General features: G+C 36.4%; 1 protein-coding gene across 1 annotated transcript; it reads right to left on the bottom strand.

Moving 5' to 3' along the window:
- Positions 1-17,521: 17,521 nt before the first annotated feature.
- LOC131062488 (3-dehydrosphinganine reductase TSC10A-like) lies at positions 17,522-19,367 on the bottom strand. Its single transcript, XM_057996150.2, has 4 exons — positions 19,080-19,367; positions 18,702-18,965; positions 18,093-18,246; positions 17,522-17,898 (listed from the first exon to the last, which is right to left on the bottom strand). The coding sequence occupies exons 1-4, from the start codon at positions 19,365-19,367 to the stop codon at positions 17,522-17,524; spliced, it is 1,083 nt and encodes a 360-aa protein (XP_057852133.2).
- Positions 19,368-19,593: the final 226 nt, after the last annotated feature.

Genomic DNA, 19,593 nt, shown 5'->3' on the forward strand with positions numbered 1-19,593 from the left:
TACATTAATTGTCTAAGTCACCATTAGGTCACTTTGATTCACTTACTCAGACTTTATCCTGTCCAAGCAAACAACTGACATCAATTGTCATGCTTTGACTCGACCAGGGCAATTAAACTGATTGCACCAGATTGTCCAACCAATTTTGATCAATTGTACAGTATCAATCAAAAGCACAGCACCACATTTGCACTGTATCTCCTGCATAACCTTCAGGTACTCACTGGCTTGCCATTTCTCCGTATTCACTCTGTTTTCTTCCATTCTTTCACCGTTATTGCTAATTTCTTTTATTCTACCTCCCCTCCACTTCTCGTTCTTTTTCGAGAGATCGCTCGATTTTTCAAAAAAATTCAGCCCATCTCTCAAGGGGGCATACCACCCACTAAATTAACATTTATGGGACATATTTCTTCACGCCTATTTCTCTTTCTTTGAAATGACGTGATAGAATCACACCATCTCAAAGAGGGGCAAATGTAGTCACATAAATCTGTCCACTTAATTAAATGAATATTTAGTATTTATTTGATTATTTAACCATCAATCAATAATTACTTAAATTAATATTTAATTAATTCATCTTAACCCTCTTCTCCTATTAATTAAATAAATTATTCAATTTATTTGATTTAATTCACTTAACCAAATTTAGACCATTAATTAAATAAATAAATCATATTTGTTTAATTAAATCTTCTCTCACATTTAAATAAGTTAATATTTATTTAAATCCCCCAAAATCTCATCTCTCACATTTAAATAAATTAAAATTTATTTAAATCACCTTTATCCTCCACCCACTTGCATTTTCCTACAAATGCAAGTTGCACAACTATTTTAAATAAATAATTATTTATTTGCTATTTATCCTCACCCACTTGAAACCTTTTATGGTTTCTCTTAAAGTCTTCAAACTTAATGGCTTCCTTTTAGAGTCTTCTTAAGCCTTTAATGGTTTCCCTTAAAGTCTTCAAACTTAATGGCTTCCTTCTAGAGTCTTCTCAATCCTTAATGGTTTGCCTCAAAGTCTTCAAGCATTTAATGCTTTATCTTCCTTTTTCTCATGTAAATAAATTAAGATTTATTTAAATAAAATCCAAAATTCACATTCACATTTAAATAAATTAATATTTATTTAAATGTCTATCCAAATGCAAATTACACCATTTAATTGAAATAAATGAGTTTATTTTAATTGTGAATCCAAAAATTCCTCCCACTTGCATGCCTAAATCTCTTCTAGATTCTTCTAACTCTTCTAATTAGCCTAATCCTATCCTAATCATTGTCACATTCCTAAATAAAAGGAAGTCACTTCTCAAAAACCTCCAAAGTCTTCAATAACCATTAAAGGCTTTATGTCTTCAAATGGTTAACCTCTAAAGTATTCCAAACCATTAAAGGCTCTTACATAACCATTTATGGTTAACTCACCTTTTACCTTTGGTTAGAGACTTTCCTCTAACTTAACCATCCTTTTGACTCATGGGTCTATTCAAAGCATTTATTTCTTTGACTAAGGTAACCATTTAACTCTTGCACATTCATTTATCCCTTGGATAAAAGGAATATCAATTAACCTAACCCTAACCGAACCCCCTAGGGTAACCATCATGTCCCCTCAAGCATTCAATGATCCTTATCTCTTCTCTCAAGCCTCCTCATGGTGACACTTGTCAACATGGGATTGGGTTGAAAGTCTCACATGGATTGAATATCTTTCAATCCTAATCCTTGTTAAGATTGCTCAATCTTAACCCTTCATTTCCCCATTTCTTCTATAAATAGAACCCTTCTCCTCAAGCAAAGGAGGGAAGCATTAGACTATTGTTGTTATACTGGTATTAGCATAGAGCTTTTTCATAGCATCACTATCTACACTTGCATAGCATTTATTTATCATTTTCAACCATCTTGTATCTCCATATGGCATCCATGGCTAATGCTAAAAGATGAGAGCTACACTCATGTGGAACTTGAAAAGGAGAGGAACAAGGGAGGATCAACTATGAGCATCTTGATTAGCTATTCTATTCTATGTTTGTATGCTTTCTATTTCATTCTTAATATCTCTCTTGATATGCCTGTTTAGGATAATCTTTTGTTGCTAACACTAACATTTGTTTCTTGTGCTCTTCTGTGTGTTGCCATCAAGTAGAGTTTCTAATCCTTTTTGCAGAGCATCAGTATGTGTATACAAATGGGGTTTGCACATGTAGAAAGGCCAACTGCCTAGAGCTCACTACTCACTCACAAAATAGGAGTCACACTGACTACAATTGGATGGTTAAATCCAATGATAATGTACTACTCAAAGTAGCATCTCCAATGCTGGATTTAGTACCGGTTAAGCTCTGATAATCACCTTCAAACCTTCTCTATGGTCTGCTCATTTGATCTTCAATATTCGCAAATACCATGTTACAAAATTATATACCATATATTGTTATCTTCCTCCTTCTTATTACATCATCTCACGAATGAGATCTTACATATATACCAAAACCTAAGACCAAATGTGTAGGTCGGCTTACCAAGAATATTACAATTAAACCAATTACAAATAAGTCAAGATGCGATGCATCACGTCGGATAAATACATTTACAACAATGTCCAATTAATAAATCATCTTCATAACGTGTCGTGCTGATCTGGAATAGATAATGCATGCCGGTCCATAACCTAGACCAATTTGTCGATAACAACAAAAATGTCAACCTGATTAGACCAATAACCAAAATACCAAAACCAAGTGTCCAAACCATGTCTTCGACATAAACAAGTTATCTCTAGATGATAACAATTCATCCTCAATGCCGGTGAACAATATAACCTGTCGGTGAACGATATACCGGTGACTGTGCATAAGTCACTAAACTTGCCGGTGAACATAATGTGCTGGTTCAACATAACCAAATATCTCCAGAAGATAAGTGTTGGCATCAATGACAAAACCAATGCAACACATCCATAATACCAACAGACAGTCATTAAGACATGGGCTGCCTTTGTTTTTGGATGCCACATCATTTAGGGAGAGAGAAGCAAGGAGGATAAAAAGTAGTAGAGGACCTTTCGACGGTAGCATTTTTAAATGGAGAATAGCCAAAATGGCACGACCATGGCATGTGTGAGATTATCCATGGGAAACTAATCAGAGGCACATGCAATGGTCATGCCATTTTATGTCTATAATAGGCCATGCCTATCTAATTTGGAACAAAAATGCAGAGTGTTTTGTGCGATAGAAGTTCAATGAAGTGACTGCGTGAAAGAGCACTTAGAGTTTCCAGCATGGAGGAGAAAAAGTATTGGAGGACCTTTCAATAGCCCACACTATTTGGGATTTGCACAAGAAATTCAATTTTTTTTGTGTACACACTATTTTGTATCTTCTCTTTCACGCACTCACCTCATCGACTTCCAATGCACATAACTGATGTAGAGTGAGTTGTCTCTCACCGGTTTGTGCTACCTTGTCTAGGTATCTCCTCCAAGCTACACAAGAACCATCCAATGATTCTACACCTCACACCCTCCAAGGGTCTACAAGACTTACCCTCTGTGAACTTCACAAGGTCCTTAGGCTAGGATAAGCACTTGTTGTTTTGTGAGTTCCATTTTTCCTAGCTAGGAGACCTTGTTTTCCCACTCCCTTTCACACTCAATCGGAGAGTTCAACCCCTCTACCATAGGATATTCATTCCCCACACTACACACATAAGGAAGGATAGATTTAGTTGGATTCCCAACCCTATTCCTTAATCAAGAGCTTTTACACTTACCAGTTTGGTGTTTTACAAAAAACTACACTTTTAAGCCTAACCGTAGACCTAATTCCAGTAGCCTTGTCAGCGAAGTCTTCTACATTTATCCGCTGAAATTCCTTAACAACCCTATGAAATATTATACAATTCAGACACCCTTTTGGGGTTTACATACAATATCTCAAAACTGAAGTTGGGTTTTGTCACTAACATATCTAACCCTAACCGGTTAACTAGGCCTAATTGCCCCTTTCTAGGCCTAAAAAGTAGAGATTGATCAAAAATCCTTCACTGGTTTGATTGTCTTTGTGAACTAGTGTTGATTTAATGTATGTACTTACATATGGAATTCCAAACCAATCACACTTCGCCTCCACCCACTAGACTCACCCAATTAGGGCCTATTATCCATGATTCCTAACACTTGCCAACTCAATGTGCCAAGCTTAGGGTATGGTGGCAAATATTTGATTTGGCTTCTCCTGTCTCAAAACAAAAAAAAAACATAGTATACAATGCAACCTAACATTCTAAAAGGTTTCAAAGAGGAAATCCACCATGGAACATTAGGTTGGAGCCATTTTTCTCTCAAAACCCTAGTTTTTAGGGCTCTTGGACCTACTTGCAACAAAATGAAGTTTATTCACAAACTACCACACTTCAAGACTCCATATCAAAAAAAATGAAGGTAAGGCACCAGTCTAACAATCCATGTCCCTATCATGGTCATGTCAATCAGTACAGGTCGTACAACTTGCGAAGAACAACAAAAACTCGAAAGAACACACCAAATGGGAAACCAAAACTTGTTTATTTGCATTCAGATCTTCAACAACCTTCAACAACCAATTATCATTGGAATTTCCAAGCCTTATAATTTCCTTGGAGTAGTTACACACCATCATAACCAACTGTGAAAACCAACTAACTATTGGTGTATGAAAATGTTGCAAAGTTGCTATGAGCAACTTTTGTAGTTTGTTGCATAGGTGAGAAAATTTGCTCAACCCAAAATTGGTCACTTTCAAATGACTCATATAACCTTAACAAACTCAAAACAACATCAACCAACCTACATTAACCCAAAAAACAACTTATCCTATTAAGTGCTCTACCTTGCACTCTTAAGAGCTCATATGCCAACATTGGCCAAACAAAGACTCTTAGGGCCAATTATTTGAGCACACACTCAATGGCATACTCCCGGGGTAGTAAGAACTCAAGTCCCTTGAGTAGATAGGGCTTGAACAGTGGTTCCATGCTATAGTATATCTCTTTCAAACATCCATGTAGCTTTAGATTCAGGGAGACCTATCCATTTAACCAAGTATTATTTATAGACTCCTTTCCTAGTCCTTTTGACAATCATGGAATCCAAAATGCAATCCAATGTCATTGGTTGGCTTGGAGGTAGGTCTTGTATCCAGTCTACATCTTCAGTAGCAGTAGATTCTTCTAGGTTTGTAGTTGGCTGAGTTCCTTTATACTAGAACAAATCACATACATTAAAATTTGGTGATATACCCAAGTTTTGTGGTAGTTCCACCTGATAAGCATTGTTGCCATACTTAGACACAACTTTAAGAGGTCCAATCTTCTTCATGCATAGTTTGATAGATTGTCCCTTAGGGAGTCTCTCCTTTCTCAGATAGGCCATAACCAGATCACCTACCTTGTAGTGTACTTCTCTTCTTGTTTTGTTTGCTTGCATCTTATATTTCTCATTGTTCTGCTGCAATATTTTCTTGAATTGTTCATGGATATCCTTCATATTCTCTACAAAGTTTTCACCTTGAGTACTCCTATGGTCCATAGAACTGAGGTCTCTGAGTTCTAAAATACCCCTTGGATGACATCCATATACAATCTCAAATGGATCCGACCTATGCTCCTATTGACAGAATTATTGTAGGCATACTCTTCTTGTCCCAATACTAGATCCCAAACTTGATGATGCTATTTGAAGAGACATCTCAATAGATTACCCAAGGACCTATTAACTACTTCAGTTTGACCATCGGATTGTGGATGGTATGTAGATGAAAAAGAAAGGTTAGTACCAAGTTTCTTCCACAAGGTTCACCAAAAGTGGCTCACAAATTTTGTATCCCTATCACTCACAATGCTTAGAGGTAAACCATGGATCCTTACAATCTCTTTGAAGAACAACCCTGCTATGTAGGAGGCATCATTAGTGCATTTGCAAGGCACAAAGTGTGCCATCTTGCTAAATCTATCCAGTATGATAGACAATTCCATATCCTCTTTTAGTTCTAGGTAAGCCAAGAATAAAGTCCATACTCACACACTCCCATGGCCTTGTTGGTATGGCTAGAGGCTGATATAAACCTGGATTGCTGGAGGTACCCTTAGCCCTTTGAAAAATAACACATTTCTCCACAAACTTCCTAACATTTGACTGTACTTTAGGCCAATGGTAGAACCTGCCAACCTGCTCTAAGGTCTTGTCAAAACCAAAATGTCCAATTAGACTTCCTTGATGCTTCTCCTCGATGATATTGTCTCTCATAGAGAACTATGGTATGAAAAGTAGGTGTCCTTTAAAAAATAAACCTTCCCGCAACATAAAATCAAAATAGGCAACATGACAAGCATTAGCAAACTTTGAGCAAACATCATATGCTTCACCAAAATCTTTGTCACCTTGGTAGAGATCTTTGAGGTCATTTAACCCCACACTATGTAGTTTCACTTCTTGAATGGTTAGTACCCTTCTACTTAAGGCATCTATTACCTTATTAGTGACTCCTTTCTTGTGCTTGATGGAAAAGGTGTAGGCCTGCAAATACTCAACCCACTTGAGGTGTCTTTGATTCAATTTCTCCTACCCATTCAAAAAACTAAGTGCATGATTATCAATGTAGACTATGAACTCTTTAGGTAACAAATAATGCTGCCACATCTTGAGTGCTTGCACCATGGCATACAACTCTAGATCATAGGTAGAATACTTTTGTTTTGCCTCGTTGAGCTTGTCAGAGAAAAATACAACAGGGTGACCTTCTTGGCTCAAAACGGCCCCTATAGCCAACTTGCTAGCATAACACTCCATAGTAAAGAGATGATTGAAATCAGGGAGCCTAAGGTAAGGGAGTTCTGCTACCTTTTGTTTTAACAACTCAAACCCCTTGTCTACTGCACTAGTCCACTTAAACTGACACTTTATCCCACCTTTGATGGTGTTCAAAATAGGTGCACATACATGGCTAAAACCTCTAATGAATTTCCTATAAAAAGAAGCTAAACCATGGAAACTTCTTACATCTCCTATTGACTTAGGAGTAGGTCAATTCACTATTGCTTCCACTTTTGATGGATCCATTTTTAAACAGTCTTGAGAAAATACAAAACCAAGATACACCAATTCAATTTTGAAAAATTCACATTTATCCAAATTGATCATCATCTTTTCTTGATGTAGCTTTCTCAAAACTTGATTCAGATGCTTGCTATGCTCCTCCTTTGACCTACTAAAAATTAGAATGTCATCAAGATAAACAATGACAAACTTACCAATGAACTCTGCAAGAACTTCATTCATGAGTTTCATGAAGGTGCTAGGTGCATTTGTGAGCCCAAAGAGCATCACCAACCATTCATAGAGCCCTTCATTTTTTTTAAAGGTTGTCTTCCATTCATCACCAGGTTTGATCCTAATTTGATGATAACCTGATTTCAAATCCACCTTAGAAAAGTAGCAAGCTTGACCTAGGTAGTCCATTAGATCCTCAATCCTTGGCATTGGAAACCGGTATCTAATTGTGATTTTGTTTATGGCCCTTGAATTAGTGCACATCCTCCACTTGCCATCTTTCTTAGGTGCCAAAACAATAGGCACTGCACATGGACTTAAACTCTTCTTTATCCATTCCTTATCTAGCAATTCCTGCACTTGCTTTGCTATTTCCATTTTGAGTATGTGTCATTTTGTAAGAAACTTAGTTTGGCAAAGTTGAACTAGGTATGAGGTCTATCTGATGGTTAACATCTTTCATCGGGGGTAAGGCATCTGATATCTTATTGACAACTATGCCTTTGTACTAGTCTAGTAAGGTCTGCACCTCTTGAGGTATCACCGGTTTGGTTTAAGTCTTTGTCTCTTCTTTGGGTTTCACTATGAGTGCACATCCTTGGTTCCCTTCATGCTTCAATAATTTAAAGAACTCTTTCCCACTGAGCAATATAACACTTGATCCAACATGTCTTTCTTCACCCCGATCAATCAAAGGGTCCATTTGAAACTTTCTACCCTCCTTGGTGATAACATAGGAATTCTTCTCCCCATCATGTATGACTTTGACATCATACTACAAAGGGCATCCACATCACATGATATGCATCCATGGTAATATGTCACATAGCACACTATCCTTGTAATCCACTATTTGAAAATCTACCTAAGTTTGCTCATCTACAAGGATATGGTGAGCCTTACTCAACCAAGACACCTTATAGGGAGTGGTATGTAGTAACCTTTTCAATTTTAGTTTGTCTACCATCTCAACTACTACAATGTTCTCAGTAGACCCTGAGTCCACTATAACTTTACAAATCTTACCATGGGATTTGCAGGTGGTTTTGAAAAGTGTCTTCCTATGTGTAGGTTCTTTGGATTGTGGTACCTTCAATAAGGTCCTTCTTAGAGTCAAGTTCTCTCCCTCTAGGATTGTTCTTGCCTTGCTGTCTGGTGAGGTAACACTTTGATAATCCTCCTCTTGCACCAACTGAGTTCTCCTATCTCTCATTTGAGAGATTGGATTCTTTTTAGGACATCGGCTCATGGTATGCCCCACTTGATGACAATGGTAGCATTTGCCAGTGAAGACTGTGGTTCCTCTTCTCGAATTGCCAAATATACCTCTATAGTTATTTCTCCCTCTAGAGTTGTCTCTAAACTTTCCTCCTTTGTTAGGATTATCACCATCGTTCTCTGATTGATTGCCTTTATCATTCTTGGCGGGGTTATAGCCCCTTCCAAAGGTACCTCTTCCTCTATAACCTCTGCCACCTCTACCCCTTTGATTATGTTCACCTTTCCTTTTGATCTTATCTTTTTCTCTCAAGGCTAACTGAAATCATTTATGGACCGTGTCAGGTGCTATGTTGATCTCATCTTGAATGTTTTGTCTAAGTCCATTTAAGTACCTTGCAACCTTATCCACTTCTTCCTCTTGCTTCCTAGCTCTTAGGGTAAGTTTGTTGAACTCCTCTGTATAGGTACTCACATCCATTTCTCTTTGTTTCAAATTCTACAACTTCTTGAGCATCTGCACCTCATAATCTATAGGTAGGAATTGAGTTTTAATCCTAATCTTCATTCTCTCCCAAGAGATGATCTTCTTTCTTTTGGTTTGTTCTCTTTCTTCTTGCATCATGTTCCACCATACTAGGGCTGATCCCTTAATTCTTGACTTGGCCAAATTGACCCTCTTTTCTTCTGCAACTTCCTTATATTCAAAATGATTGTTCAAGGTTTCTATCCAATCCAATAACTCTTCGCCATTTAGGCTTCCATTGTAGATAGGTAAACCTTCTATGTTGTCTTTATTGAGTGACTTCCGGGCATCCAAAAAGATCTACTGATCTTTGTCCAAATCCTTCTTTTTTTTTATGACTCCTATCACATATACATCTTCATCATCAATTTCATCACCCCATTTAGTGACCTTGCCCTTGCCTTTCTTGGTTTCTTGCTCTCGGGCTTCACTAAGCATATCTTGGACCAACTTCTTGATGGCCTCTTGGCTCATTGACTTTGGTGGAATGTTGCTGGCTTCTAACTCTACCTCTAGGTCTGACATACACCACTTTGTTTGATCAATTGGCTCTGATACCAATCTGATGTAGAGTGAGTTGTCTCTCACCGGTTTGTGCAACCTTGTCTAAGTATCTTCTCCAAGCTACACAAGAACTATCTAGTGATTCTACACCTCACACCCTCCAATGGTCTAGAACACTTACCCTCCTTGCCATTCTCAAGGTCCATAGGCTAGGATAAGCACTTGTTGTTTTGCGAGTTCCATTTTCTTGGCTAGGAGACCTTGTTTTCCCACTCACTTTCACACTCAACTGGAGAGTCCAACCCCTCTATCACATGATATTCATTCCCCACACTACACACATAAGGAAGGATGACTTTGGATGGATTACCAACCATATTCCTTACTCAAGAGATTTGACACTTACCGGTTTGGTGTTTTACAAAAAAACTGCACTTTTAGAATTAATTAGAGACCTAATTCCAATAGCCTTGTCAGCAGGGTATTCTTCATTTATCTGCTGAACTTCCTTAACAACCCTATGAAATATTTTATATTCCAGACACCCTTTTTGGGTTTACATACAATATCTCAAAATCGGAGGTGGGTTTTCTCACTAACATATCTAACCCTTACTGGTTAACTAGGCCTAATTGCCCCTTTCTAGGCCTAAGAAGTAGGGATTGATCAAAACTCCTTCACCGGTCCGATTGCCTTTGTGATTTGGTTTTTATTTAATGTAAGTACTTCCATATGGAATTCCAAACTAATCATACTTCACCTCCACCCATCGTCACCCAATTATGGCCTGTTATCCATTATTCCTAGTGCTTGCCAACTCAACGTGCCAAGCTTAGGGTATGGTGGAAAATATTTGATTTGGCTTCCCCTATCTCAAAACCAAAATGAAAACATAGTATACAATGCAAACTAACATTCCACAAGGTTTTAGAGAGGAAATCCACCATGGAATGTTAGGTTGGAGCCATTTTTCTCTCAAAACCATAGTTTTTAGGGCTCTTGGACCCACTTGCAACAAAGTGAAGTTTATTCACAAACTACAACACTTCAAGACTCCAAAAAAAAAAAAATCAAGGTAAGACACTGGTCTAACAATCCATGTCCTTGTCTTGGTCGTGTCAATCTGTACAAGTCGTACAACTTGCAAAGAACAACAAAAACTCGATTGAACACACCAAATGGGAAACCAAAACTTATTTATTTGTGTTCAGATCTTCAACAGCCTTCAACAACCGATTATCATCAGCCTTTCCAAGACTTATATTGTCCTTGGAGTAGTTACACACGCTCATAACCAATTGCGACAACCAACTAACCGTTGGCGTATGAAAATGTTACAAAGTTGCTATGAGCAACTTTTGCAACTTTTGCAGTTTGTTCCATAGGTAGAAAATTTTCTCAAACCCAAACTTGGTCACTTTCCAATGACTCATATGACCTTAAAAAACTCAAAACAACATCAACTAACCTACATTAACCCCAAAACAACTTATCTTATTAAGTTCTCTACCTGACACCCTTAAGAGCTCATATGCCAACATTGGCCAAACAAAGACTAATGTATCCCAGATATACTACTTGGTGGATCTCTCGGTATAGGTGGGCCAACATACAAGAACCCCATGCAAACTTGCATCCCTGCATCACCATCTTCTCCAGAACCAATCCCCATCCAACAGCCAGTCCCTTCAACCTACGGTTGGGACACAGGAAACCACCAATGAAACCTGCAAATATTGATGACCACAAGGCGTAACCCAAATCCAAAAAATCTTACCATGGGATCTCATAGCCACTAATGTGATCATCTTGGAATACATGACATAGAGCCTTTGTGCCACCCTCCTCGATCTGGTCATAGGGTAAGGGATCCCCAACCATAGGAATCTGCAGAATCCGATAACAGTCCTCTGGTGTAATTGTCATCTCGTCGGTCATCAAATGAAAGGTGTTTGTATCGCTATACCACCTCTCTGCCAATGCTGTCAGTAACCCCCAGTTAATGATATACCGGGACATTTCTAGCAAGGATGATAAACCACATCTCCCAATCATAATTATGTCAGCCTATGACGAGCGCGAGATAAGTGTCCACAGATTTTGGAATCGCTCCCGAGACTGTAGCACACCAAGCTCTGCTTGTAAATAAACACATATAGACCATCAGTTTTTTATTCAATCAAATCTATCAAAAATAAAGAAAAACAAATCAACTTAAAACATGAATCATATCAGAAACACATCAGAAATATATCAACATTAATCAGTGAATCATATCAATGCATCATATCGAGTATCATTCAATCAATCATGACTCATAACGAAATCATATCCATATCGCAATCAAGACTCATAACGAAATCAAATCCATAACCTAATCAAGACTCATAACGAAATTAGGACCCATATCGAAATCAAGACCCATAAAAAAATGATCCATAATGCAATCAAGACTCATAACGAAATCAGATCCATAATGCGATCAAGAATCATAACAAAATCAAATCCATATCGCAATCAAGACTCATAACGAAATCAGATCCACAACGTAATCAAGACTCATAACAAAATCAGGACCCATATCGAAATCAAGACCCATAACAAAATAATCCATAACGAAATCAGATCCATATCGAAATCAAGACCCATATCAAAATCAAGACCCATATCGAAAATCAGGACCCATATCTACTCAAGACTCCTAAAGAAATCAGATCCATATCAACAACTTGACCCATATCAAAATCAGATTCATATCAACAACTTGACTCATATCGAAAAGCGACTCATATCAAAACATGATCCATATCGATCACAGACTCATATCGCAATCCAATAGCATATCAAAATCGCACATCATAATAAAACAACACTCACATTGGATCATGCTCCATATAAGAAATCGGCAAACCCATATCGACATCTACATAACCTATCCAATCCATTTGACTCACGACACATTTTTTAAAACACTTTTTTTTCCAACGTTTTGTCCTATGCGCTAAATCAGGGCTCCAAAGCATTAAGCTGCCATGTATGCACTAATATTTTCCACGTATGTGCTATAAAACACACCTTATGCGCTATTTTCTATCACGCGCTACAACATACTTCAATGCGCTACCCTATTTACCCGACGTGTTGTTTTACCCTATGTGCTAATTGTCATACAGGTCATGCTACCCTGTTTACTCGATGCGCTAAAGCTATCCTATGCGCTACCTGTCATACCCTTTGTGTTTCTCTAAGAACCCTATGCACTAAAAACACCCTACGCGCTAACCTACCCCCTGACTGCACTAATATTTGACACTAAGACACTAAACCTACCTAGGGTTTGCTATGCACTAAACTTTGAATCGTATGCACTAAAAGACCTACCCTACGCACTAAAATGGAAAATTCCGACCCAAAAAATTAAAAAACGTGACAAAAAATCAATGAAATTAATCAAAAACAAGAGGGATTTTGGCTACTTACTGGTGGGCCATACATGCGGTAGGTCTCTGGTATCGCCTGATGCACTCAAATCGATGTGAAGAGTATGGAATCGACATCGTGGTCAGAGCTCCAAATGTCACAATCACAAGAAGACAAGTGTGCAAATGATTTTTCAAAATCACTTTTTACCTTTTAATAGGGTAAATTGGCAGGTTAATAAGTGGGGGCATATATTTTAATCCCACTTTTTCATTATTAAACTTATCATCCTTTTTTTGGGAGATGAATCAATAATGTGCATCCAACGCAGCCGATATTTTCATATCGGAATCAATTAAAAAATGATCATAAATTTGACAAATTTTCACTAGACCCTTGATTCATCTCCCGAGGGGGCATTATCAATATCGTTCATCAAATCTACATCTGAGGCATCATATCTATCAAATTTTGGCAGCATATCTAGTGATTTTCTTTGAATCAACATGTGCACACATGTCACTTCAAAGAGGGGCAAAATGTAGATGTATAAATCTGACCACTTTCTTAAATAAATATTTAATATTTATTTTAACCCCATTCCTCCTATTAATTAAATCTTATTTAATTGATTTCTTCGTTTTCATCTATTTGATTAAATGAATTACTCAATTTATCTGATTAAATTCATCTAAATCTTTTCTAGCCTTTAATTAAATAAATCACTTTATTTAATTAATTCCCCTTTCTTCCTTTTAATTAAATTTACACTTAATTAAATCCCCCACTTGTATTTATGCAAGTTGCATCTATTTTAGTTGAAATAAAATATTTTATTTTAATTAAAATTATTTTCCCTCATCCACTTGCATTTTCCTACATCTCCCACTTGCCTCCTAAACCCCTTCTAGATTCTTCTAATCACTTCCAATTTATCATAATCCTATCCTAATCATTGTCACATTCCTAAGTAAAAGGAAGTCACTTCTCAAAACCTCCAAAGTCTTCAATAACCATTAAAGGCTTTATGTCTTCAAATGGTTAACCTCTAAAGTCTTCCAAACCATTAAAGGCTCTTACATAACCATTTATGGTTAACTTACCTTTGACCTTTGGTTAGAGACTTTCTCTCTAACTTAGCCATCCTTTTGACCCAAGGGTCTCATCAAGCACTTATGGCTTGGACCATAGTTATCCATTTAATCCTTACACAAGACTTTACCCCTTGGGTAAAAGCTTTATCCAATTGATAACCCTAACCTAACCTTAACCCTTACCTCCTAAGGTAACCTTCATGTCTTCTCAGGCATTTAATGCCTCTTGCATCTCCGCTCAAGCAACCTCTTGTTGACAATTGTCACCATTTCATTGGTGGAAATTGTAAACATGGATCAATTAACTTTCAATCCTAGCCCTTGTTAAGATTATTCAATCTTAACCATCCATTGCCCTACTTTCCCTATAAATAGAGCTCCCATTCTTCATTTTTTAAGATATCCAAGTTTTATGCATCTACATTATAGTCTAATTTATTAAGCATTTTAGCCTCTCTTCATTAAAATATCATCATAAACACTTAAAAACATTTTATTTTCATATCAATAGCATATCATGTTAGGATAATTTGTTAATATCTTTATCATATCACTATCTTCATACTAGCTTAATCATCATAAGTTTTAACACATCATATAGATCTTAGAATGCATTCATGCATATAGATCACAATATCACTCGTTCTTGGAGTTGTCATTCCTAAGTCATTTTCTCAATGGTCTAAGAGCAAAATATTGGCTTTAGGGATCCTATGAGATAGAGAACAATGGGACACCCCTTGGGAAGTTAAACTAGTTCAATTAGTTTATATACTTGCACCAAGAGTCTCATTGGTATGTAGGTCATTTGATCTTGATTTATTCGTTTTGATCAATTTTCTTGCGTACAATGACAAAATCAAAATTTTCAGACCAAATGATATTATTAGACATTATTGTAGAGCTTTTGGATTCAATCGAATCTAGAATCTCTATAATAATTTACTATGGATTGTGGAAATTTGATATCTTTAGTATGACACATGCTAGCAGGACCCATGAAAGAAAAATAGCATGTATTTGGATCTCCCAAGCCATGTTTAGTGGTTGTTTTCCATGCAAATGCATCATTGACCTGTAATTTCTTAGTAGCAAGATTCATATCATGGACCTGCATGACCAGTCATTTCATCATCACTGGATTCATAATCTTCACTAGCTTCACCATCACTGCTTTCTTCTTGCTTCTGATTACCCACATCCCCAGCCTTGTCATATCGTTCACAGTATTCTAAAAATAATGTTAGTAAACATCTGATCAAATACAAACTTTTATGGATGAACAGATTAATAGATGAAGCGTAAATTCCAATTGTTAACTTATAATACACAACGACCACTAGCATGAAAGGTAGGTACAATAGGTTTTTAACTTTGTTGATATACATAAGTAAAATGACAAAGCCATTCTTGTCCAAGAGGACAAGATGAGAGGAATAAATGAAATTTTTATTCTTTTGGGGTAGTTTTGGAAGGAAGCCATGTGAGGTCCCTTCCAAAAGGGGAAAGATTAATGAGGGAAGGTATTCGGTGGGTGAGGAAATAAAGTGAAGAGTTGACATCTCTCTTGATTGAGTAGGAATGTGTGCATATGTTTAGGGAGTGATTAGCTGGAAATTAGGAGACAAGGGTAGGACAAGTGGGAGAGTTGGAGGATTTGACACTTTTAGAGAGAAAAGGGGTGAATTAAATATTTTTAATTTAATTCATATTAGAGGAAAATGGATGAAAATGGCTAAATTAAATAAATAGGGGCGTTTATTTAATTTGGTGAAAGATTCAATAAGCTAGGATAGATATGATAGATCACAAAATTAATTAGTTACCTTAGGTCCTAGGAAAAATAGAAGAAAACAAAAAAAATTAAGTAAATAATTTAATTGATATAGATGACGAGAAATTAGACAAATTAGGGATAAATTGACCAAATGTAAATAGTAAGTATTAGGTTTCGACAACTATTACATCAATGAGGGGATTACCTTTTGTTGTAGGTGTTATTTTTCTATTGGGCATTTGGCCATTGATTGCTCACATAGTGCTCGTAGGTAGTCTTCCTTAACCTTGTGGAATAATATTGTTGGTGACCACCTTACTATTTTTTTAATGTTGTTTTTAAGGATGATGTTGTTTCTAAGGATTCAAAAATTCTTGTTTCCTCTCCTCCTGGTCTAGCTGATGTGCTTGAGGATCTGGGGCTATCTCTTACTCCGATTATTTCTACTCCTCTTCATCATGTTACAAATTTACCTGTTAATGTTGTTTTCTAGTCTACATCTGCTTCTGAAAATAAATAGTAGATGTTCTCTGCAAGGTTTTTTCTCTCCATCCAATTTTTGCCATACAAGTGCATAAAAAATAGTTCCTACGGATTGTAATGGTGTTATCGATTCTTCTTATGTTTCTTATATTACAATGGACCCTGATGATATTGTCATTTCTAACTATTTCTCTACTAACCCTCCTTTTTCTTATGTCCGTCAATCCTGTTCTGATTGTAATGATGGATATACCCGGATAGTTGTTCAATGCAAGAAGAAATTTTCTACTAACAAGTCTTTAGCTTCTTTGATTTGGATATTAGATAACCAGAACCAAAGCTTTGATTTCTAAATATGTTATTTTCTATCAACTCGAGCTCTGCTCTCACTTTATTGGTTGCTCTATTTTGTTATGTTTGTGACTAATTTGGTTCCAGTCTGGTTTTGATAGTTCATTTTTGTTTATCCCTAATGGATTGGAGCCCTTCCACACTTATTTTAATAAAAAAACTATTACAACAATAAGTCATGAATTATGAAAAACCAAATCCTCTACAATTCAAGGTGCATAAATCTTCCCCTACTCTAGCTATTTATTTTTATTTTATTTATTGTTCAATGCAACTTCCCATTTATATCATTTTTACTTTTGCATAATTTTATAAAACCATACATTTTAATAGATAGGATATACCTTTCATATTCATTACAACTACTCTCACAACATTCAACTACTGATCCTCTCCCCCTAAGAAAGGCAGCTTTCTAGAATTACTCCTATCAACGCAATTAAAATATTTTCAACGTACTAAGCTATTGGACATTAACACTGCCTTAATTCCCTGCAACGTTTTCCATTCCTGACAATGAGAGTGGATAAGATTTGCCTATAGTAGAAAGACTAAACGATATTTCCATCAATAAATAATCTACCAAACATTCTACACAGTTAGAACTCATAATATGAATCTGAATAATTGATCCATTAAGCTCTTGTACTTCCAATTTTTTTAATTTAAAGCGTAAAAGAATAGACAACTAGCCATCCTACTTCATTTTACAGAAGAGTCGGCATAAACCCAAATACAAAATATATGAATTATTGAATTCCAACGTAAACCCAACAGGATCATGGAAGATGAACTCAATCCCATATTACTATTCATTTACATGATTATTTATCTGCAGCTGGCTTAACAAGAAAGGTCTCTTCAGCAGGCTTAGCAAGAAAGTTCTCTGCAGCAGGTTTAACAGGGATGGTCCTGGTCCTATGGTTGATCCATATGACTGCATAAACATATCCAATTATCCTCATGGGTACCAGTATAATCATGTTGATCACAGCATTTACAAAAGAATCAGCAGGCAAAATCCCAGCAGTTAATAATGACAGCAGTTTACCACCCTGCCCACTAGTTGCTACAAAAGATTTCCCTTGTATAACTGCACCCAGAATAACCCTTGCCACATCCCTAGGATTCTCTGCTTTATTTCTGTCATAAAAGGTGACTGTTTCGGCTACCTCTGCCAGGATTGGAACGGTTACACTATCTACAAAGATTCAGAATCCAACATGAGTAAAGTCAGAGCTCCCCAAAAGAAATAAAAACCTCAAGGTGCAATGCATGCGAGAAAGAGATGATAAAAAATGTATATACATAACAAGGATACCTAATGTTTTAGGAAATTTGATCTTAGAGAAAAGATAAATATGTGAAAAACCTTCAAAAATTTGAAATACCTACCTTCCATTTCGCTTAGCAGTGGAGTTTCTACAAATCCTGGACATGCAAAACTAACTCCAATATTAGTAGGAAACAGCTCAAGCCTGAGGTTCTCTGCAAGCCCTTTAAGTGCATACTTGGTAGCAGTGTAAACCCCACCACCGTACAAAGGATACTAGTATCATTGCAAAGACCAGGATGCCCATTAGCATATTTTTATATCAATGAAACAAAATTGTTATATCAACGAAACAAAATGTGAAATTTTCAGTATAAAACTGCACAACAAAATATATAAAAGTTTTCTAACTTTTCTATCATCTTTTAGATCAAATTTCATATTCCATCATTATTTCCCATTTCCCTTTTCCTGTCTTACTCTTTTTCTAATAATAGATCATTGAATTTGATTCTAAACATCGAAAATGAAAACAAAACCAAAAACTATACATAAAAATATTGTAGATTGAAAAAATCATGTCTGCAAAACATACCTAATTAGATAGATCCTACAAACCAATAATCTATGGTTGCAAAGCATACCTAATTAGATAGATCCTACAAACCAATAAATCTAAGTTTCAGCATTCAGAGAGAGAGTATGTACATAGTGTGAGCTTTTGTTTTTACCATAGAAGCAATAGAGCCAACTAGCACAAGAGCCGAGGGGTGCTTGAAGCTCCTCTCCTTCATTATTGGAAGAGCCACCTTCAAAGTGTAGAGTGTCCCTCTAATGTTGGTACCCACTATAGAATCAATCCACTCAACAGACATCTGCTCCAGATACCCAACTTTAGCAACCCCAGCATTGCAGATAAGCACATCAACTGGTATCCATTGAAAGGATTCCTTGATAGCTGCAGATATGGCTTCATAGTCTGTTACATCTGCAACCTGTCAAAAGAACAAAAAAGTTGTATATAAAGATGATCCAAAACTAGAAATATATTGGGTTAGTTCTAATCTTTTTATAATATTCAAATAGATTCATTTAAACAACTTACATACCTTGATGTTGATCCTATTCTTGTCACATTGAAGCTCCTGTAGGATTTGATGGGCAGCTTCGTTGAGTTTGGAAATATTTCTTGCTATGAGTGTTACATAAGATCCTTGGGCAATAGCTTCTTTGGCAATCTCAAGGCCAATGCCAGTTGACCCACCTGTTATAAGTACATGCTTGTTTTGCAGACTTCGAACATGAGTGTAAGGTTTCCATATGGACAAGAGGAATGAAATAACTATAATAGCAATTACAGTAGATAGAGCGCCAATGACTTGCAAAATGTCTGCCATTTTTTTGACCTGCTGCACAGTCTCTCAATGTTGGTATTGTCTCTGATATATAATCTAGGCAACAAACTGTCTGTGTGAGTGTGAAAGTCTAAGTAGGTAATCACATTTAATGACAAACCAAGGGATTCAAACATAAGAGAAACTCTAAATGTGTTATTTTTAATAAAAAGAAATTTTAATTGAAGTAAGCTAAAATAAAACATACATAAAAAATAGCTGTCTAAAA

This window comes from Cryptomeria japonica, chromosome 1 (genome assembly GCF_030272615.1).
Source record: "Cryptomeria japonica chromosome 1, Sugi_1.0, whole genome shotgun sequence".
Lineage (NCBI taxonomy): Eukaryota > Viridiplantae > Streptophyta > Pinopsida > Cupressales > Cupressaceae > Cryptomeria > Cryptomeria japonica.

Excerpts from the sequence above, each read along its gene's own strand:
- LOC131062488 (XM_057996150.2), bottom strand. The coding sequence starts at position 19,367 with ATGGCAGACATTTTGCAAGTCATTGGCGCTCTATCTACTGTAATTGCT. Across the intron at positions 18,247-18,701 it reads TTGGCTCTATTGCTTCTATG|TATCCTTTGTACGGTGGTGG; the intron begins GTAAAAACAAAA and ends CAATGATACTAG. Across the intron at positions 17,899-18,092 it reads ACTGCTAAGCGAAATGGAAG|ATAGTGTAACCGTTCCAATC; the intron begins GTAGGTATTTCA and ends GAATCTTTGTAG.